The sequence below is a fragment of the Neodiprion fabricii genome, chromosome 6, assembly GCF_021155785.1.
Source record: "Neodiprion fabricii isolate iyNeoFabr1 chromosome 6, iyNeoFabr1.1, whole genome shotgun sequence".
Classification (NCBI taxonomy): Eukaryota; Metazoa; Arthropoda; class Insecta; order Hymenoptera; family Diprionidae; genus Neodiprion; species Neodiprion fabricii.
The window spans coordinates 29,631,254-29,637,325 of NC_060244.1; the positions used below are offsets into that span (position 1 = coordinate 29,631,254).

The 6,072-nt window shown below is 40.9% G+C and overlaps 2 protein-coding genes across 2 annotated transcripts; both read right to left on the minus strand.

Moving 5' to 3' along the window:
• Positions 1-386: 386 nt before the first annotated feature.
• LOC124185442 (peritrophin-1-like) lies at positions 387-1,003 on the minus strand. Its single transcript, XM_046576228.1, has 2 exons — positions 969-1,003; positions 387-718 (listed from the first exon to the last, which is right to left on the minus strand). Exons 1-2 carry the CDS (start codon positions 985-987, stop codon positions 465-467), a joined length of 273 nt encoding a protein of 90 aa, XP_046432184.1. The 5' UTR covers positions 988-1,003; the 3' UTR covers positions 387-464.
• Positions 1,004-2,245: 1,242 nt separating this feature from the next.
• LOC124185587 (chondroitin proteoglycan-2-like) lies at positions 2,246-5,658 on the minus strand. Its single transcript, XM_046576463.1, has 4 exons — positions 5,611-5,658; positions 5,074-5,412; positions 3,060-3,125; positions 2,246-2,960 (listed from the first exon to the last, which is right to left on the minus strand). The coding sequence occupies exons 1-4, from the start codon at positions 5,615-5,617 to the stop codon at positions 2,371-2,373; spliced, it is 1,002 nt and encodes a 333-aa protein (XP_046432419.1). The 5' UTR covers positions 5,618-5,658; the 3' UTR covers positions 2,246-2,370.
• Between the last annotated feature and the right edge of the window lie 414 nt (positions 5,659-6,072).

Genomic DNA, 6,072 nt, shown 5'->3' on the forward strand with positions numbered 1-6,072 from the left:
GTGATCTACGCTATCGCCGATCTCCCCCTTTCTACCCTCTTCCCTGGCTCCATCTTTCACCCCCTGCAAGCCTGCATTTGGCGCCCGAGAAAACAACCGAGCAGCGACTGTTCAATCCTGCCTTTAATTTTATGTATTTTCTTTTTTTTTTTCTATGAATATGATATGAAATATAGGCTTGATTTTGGGTGTTTCTTCTTCTTTTTATTTTTGCGAAGAGTTGGGATTGTAGTATCAAAAGAAAATAACGAAATGGAATTTGAATGAGATAAACAGACTGTAATCTAAATCAATGAATGTATTTATTTTTGCAATTTTCCGATAAGGACAATTACATATTTTATTGAGTTTGATTAACCAGCACGGAGATCGAACCGATATTGCGGCGTGAACACTTGGTCTCGGGTTTTCTTTTTCGTTTCCCCCTCCTTTTCATCACCTTCGTCAATTTTATCATCTCGCAATCAGTATTTTCCGAAATATTCCGCTGTTAGGCAGTTGGCACTTTCGGGCCAGTCACAAACTTCCAATTGAGCATTGTATTCCAGACCTTTGGGACATTCTTGTAGAATGGGAACACCGGTTTCGCATTTAAAGAAGGTCCTGCAGTCGACTGGATTAGCGAGACGCTCGACGTATTCACCGTTGACTTTCGGACACTGATCGAAGGCGTAGGCCACTGCCAAAATAGCCAGGGCAAAAAACAAGTGGACAAATGCTGCGGAGAGGTGAAAAATTCGAATTAATTGAAGGTAATTCGAATAAACTGAGCCAGAAATACGTGCACCTTGAACAACCAGAAAAGTGCGGGATCAATCTCAATGATCCGTTGGTCTAGTTTGTTATGTTGCGAATTCACAAGACAGACCATTTTGTTCGAACGAAGAAATGACATTCTTCGACTGCCACAGAAGAGAAATATAATTAGACTTTTCAACGTCTCGCATGGATCATGAAAACGAACTCACCTTTCATGTTCCTCAGCATTCAAAATAAAACTATTAGATAAGGAGGTGAATGAGGACGCATTATATACGGAAGGCTTGTTGTTTATATACTTTATATACTGAAAGTTTTATTCACTCGATCGACGATATCTTTTTCAAGTACTCAGAGATAAGTGACTATCGGGTTCAGCGATAAAATAATTGATGGAATCACGCTATGTGCAGCTACATCCTAGTCATATCTGAAATCTGAATTTGACGGCCAATCATTTGTCAGTTGACTTCGATTCACGCTACATTCCCAAACAAATTTCTTCAATCTTCAACGCTATCTGGTGATATTCGTTTCATCACTCTTCATCTGCTTATTTTTCTTGACGTTCCGCAATATTTTCCTTCACCTTACTTGTCATACGAGACAACGAGATACCGGAAACTGACTACTCAAAATTACATATTTAGTTCGCGTGCAAATTATTGCTAATGTTAAAATGTAATGAAAGAAGAAGTCTAGTCAGGGAAAAAACAGTCGTGATTTTATAGTGAAAACAGTCCTAACTTTCATACTACCCGTTAGTCGAATTGAACATTCCGATAGCCTAGTTCACGTACTGGAACTTAGACCAACGACTCGATAGATCCCGATCGACGATGACTGTGAGATCAGTTCATGAACGGTTATCGGTTTACTGACAAAATTATCGGTTGGATCTGACATGAAAACTTTGCACTTTGACTACCAATCATTTACGTGTGTTTGACATTCGCGTCATACTTTTCAACAATTTGTCTTGAACTTCAACCCGTTTGGGAATTCCATTCTTTGATCATACCAATTACCCGAGAAAATCACCAGTAAGCAGCTGTTGCTCCTTATCAATCGCAGAGCCCAAAAACGATGCCAGCATTCCTGTAAGGAGTAACACTGCCGTGCATACTCTTTGACTGAATTAGAAGCGCGGCCGCAGCTCAAAATTCATCACGGTTTCATTTCTACTGTAATTTTATCCAGTCCGTAAAAATAATTTACCGCAAAAGTGCACCAAAAATAAGACTGCGTCAAATTTTACGGTTTCACAATTTTGGGATCGCAGGTTCTCGTACTTCCATCGATACCGAGACTTATGCCCATTCTATATTAGATTGAAAGTAAATTGCAAATAAATAAAACAAATCTACGTCAACCGTCTCAACCTTGTATTCTCGTCCATCGTTATTTCTTATTCTAGTATGACAATGCTAAGAATTGCAATAATGGTTATAGAAATTGAAAATTAGTATGAGTCAACTATACGATATTTTGTGGATTCGCTGCACATATTTATTGATAGCATATCAAAATACAAGATACTTATTACATTTAGTTGAATTAATCAGCGAAGTGGTAATTGCGCAAGTAAAAAGTTAACTCCAGCATCTTCTATTAATTTTCCACCACGTCTGTGGATTTGATGAAGGATCTGCAGATGACGTTCTGAGGCCAGTCACATACTTGAAGATTCCTGTTGTACAACAATCCAGAGGGGCAGGAGAACGGAACGGCTTTACCGTGGTCGCATTTGTAGAATTTTCTGCAATCACGGTAGTTGGGAATACTGACGGCGTATACACCATTGACCTTGGGACATCTGCGGATAAGACCTATCCACTTGTTCTCTCCTTTATCTCCCTTCTTCCTCTGCCCAATCTCCTCGTCGTCTTCGTCCTCCTCATCTTCGTCCTCCTCATCTGCCTCCGCATCATCGACAACTTCATCATCGTTCTCATCGTCTTCACCAACACTTGCTACGCTGCAATTGGCGTTCTCTGGCCAGTCACAGACTTCCAGTTCTGCATTGAATTCCAAACCAGAGGAGCAGCTCATAAGATTTGCTACGCCCTGGCTGCATTTATAGAAGGTGCTGCAGTTGAACGGGTTTTCGAATAAAAAGACATATTCACCGTCTTCTTCAGGGCATTCGACGGCGTAGGCCACCGCCAGGAAAGCCAGGGCAAGAATTGAGTAAACGTATGCTGAGGAAAATCACCCACGTAATTAAAATTGATGGTCAACGAACACGACAAAGTTTAATGAAATATTAAAGGAATTTCTTCACGTTTTGCAAAACTTACCCTTCATGTTGCCGAATATTCGATGTGCTGACTGTGATGTGGCTTGATGGATCGGAGGCTTATATACTGAAAACGGTGCCAATATCTTCTTTCAGCTGATCTACGATAATGGTGGGAGTGTACATGACTATGTGTAATTATCTATTTTGACAGAGGTTTTAGCGATAATATACAAGATTAAATCGTATTGTGCGGCAGAGCTCCCTAATTTTATCTGAAATTTGCAGTAGCGTGTCAATCATTTATCGGTTCATTTCTATTCACATCAGCACTGGGAAACAAGTTTTCTTCTACTTTGACGCCGTTACGTGATTCCATTGCGATTACCGCCAGCCGCTTTTTTGTGATACTCGCTATCCTTTTCACCTTCGCTTCAAGAAAACAAACACACAACAACTGGTGATTATTGTCAAACAACACGCGGTGCGAGTCTCTCTCTGTCTCTCTCACTCCCTGAAGACAGAATGACAATACGTTTTTCTTTGTTCTCAGGGTTATCCCATCGCCGTTATTAAGTGTCCAGCCATCTCTTTTTTCTACGTATGCTACGTACACGACGTAAATTGAAATTGGCAGCATTCTGACACGGTTTCATGTTCTTTAGCATAGAAAATGATGTCAAAGGTTTTCTCAGTCGGTTGCATCACTTTTCACGTCATCTTTTCAACATTTTTTCTAATTTAGTTGATTCTGGTAATAAGCCAGGAAGTTACCAAACGAATTCTTTCAAACTCCGAAATTAATCGTTGCGTCGCACTTTTTCAGCAAATCGTGCGTTGTCATAGAATCATAGGTCTATGAGAAAACCTTTGTGATTCGAAAAACTTTCCATGAAATCACTCGACTCGTGAATTAGTCGACTCGGACTGTTTGGTAATTAAATTTTCAGGTCAAGTATTAATAGAAGACAGGCTGTTTTATAATGAGTTTCAAGTAGGAAATTCATAAAGCGACCGTTTAATAAATGTGTTCACTTTTAAAAGGGGGTCGAGGTGCGACGGTGCGAGCCACGGAGAGGGGTGGGGGCGGAGGAGAGGGGTCGGCAAAATGTAACGTTCGGTTTTTGTGTATAGAATTCATGTTTCGGCACGAAAATTCCGTAGAGAATGAAATGAAGGGCTGGCTCTGCCTCTTTTCAATCCCAAGCCACAAAATCCTCTTTATTATTCAAATTTTGCATTTTGAACACCTCGAATATGTTTCATTACGAACAGCCTTGGAAATAGATTGAATTATCAGTGAATAGACCAAAAATGGGGTCAAAGGGGAAGCGTCTAAAATCATCCAAAAAAGTGAATGTATTTGTGGAATGGCCCCTAAGCAAAGGTAACGTTATCGAGAAAAATAGTTGACTTGAAATACTTTTCTTCTTTATTTGCATTATTTCTTGAACCGCAATCATCAGAACTAAAACCCCACAGATTTTTCTACGATCTTTTACAGACACTGTACTTTCAACCATCTAATATTTTATGTATTGTATACTATACTTATTGTTAGCTTTGGCCAGTTATTTAAAAAGGATAAAAATAAACACAACTTTAAGACAACAGCGGATTTTAGCTGACTAATTGTGAAAAGGTCTCGCAGAAGTTGAAAAAAACGTTTCAGATGATCGGGGCTTCAGGTGGCGAGCTGAAGTAGGATAGCACCATGTGAGAAATAGAGAAAAAACATCGATGTTCAGTCAGATCAGGACCATTTTCCGAAAACCAGTGGTGGAGCTAAAATCTTTCTCAATTTGAAGTGTGAACCAGGCAACTAGGAATACAGGAACATGGTGTAACAGACGCTGCAGTAACCCGAAGCCATGAGATTAGTGTAAATAAGAGTCAATGATGCAAAGTGATAATTGGGAACGAGTCAATGAACCATGGTTTAAGAGCTTCGACACATGCCTTTATTTATACTATATCGAATAACGGACATAGATATTCAAGTAATTGCAAGTTGGATTGATACGCCGAGTCGTTGTGCCAGTATCACGTAAACTTCGGATCGACTATCTTCTATTCGACATCATCCACGTCTGCGGATTCGGTAGATGATTCGGTAGTTGATTCGGTAGATGATTCGGTAGTTGATTCGGTGGATGATTCGGTAGTGGGTTCGGTGGGAGGATCAGGGCATCCAGCACTCTGAGGCCAGTCGCATACTCCCTTTTCAGCATTGTAATGTAAGCCTGCGGAGCACTCGAACAGAACCGCTTCACCGTTGTTACATTTGTAGAATGTGCTGCAGTTAAGATAGTTCGGTATGCTGACTGCATATTCTCCATCTACCTTCGGGCACCTAGTGGCGCGACCGAAGCCGACCGCCAAAAGAGCCAGGATGAGGAACGAGAAAGCGTATACTGAAAGAAACAGTCCAAAGTTTTATCAAAAACGGTCCAAGAGGACAATAAAACTTGTGCAATCGAGGAGAGAAGAAAAATCGATAGACTAGTAAAATGTGAAATAATTACGTAGCTATGGCAAAATGGAAACACGTGGCCCGTGAATGTCTTGCCAAAATTTGAAAAGCAGTGCGTCAGTATTGAAATCCGACTTACCCTTCATGTTGCCGAATATTCGAGTTGAACTCTGCTGATTGATTTGCGAATTTGGACGACTTATATACCAACTTAGGACCACTATCTTCTTTGTTCTCAGCGGCAATCACGGGGGGCGTAGACGGTGATAATTAATTATCGGTTGTTAAAGATAAAGTAATCGATTGGATCGTGTTATTTGCAACTATCGCGTTGTACGTGAAATTTGATTCACGTGCCACTTATTTCCCGGATGGTGCCCATTCCCGTCATACTCCCAGACAAGTTTCCTTCAACTTCAACACCGCAGCCGCCACCTCCCGTTCCTTCGCATCCTCATCCTTCCCGCGTCTCTCCCTCAAACCCTCGCTTCGCGTCCAAGCAAACAAGCAGCCAACAACTGTTGCTCCTTATCGACCAACAACGGAACGCAGAAACATTCCCGGTCCCTCTTTCTCTTTTATTCTCACAGTCGACCCGGGG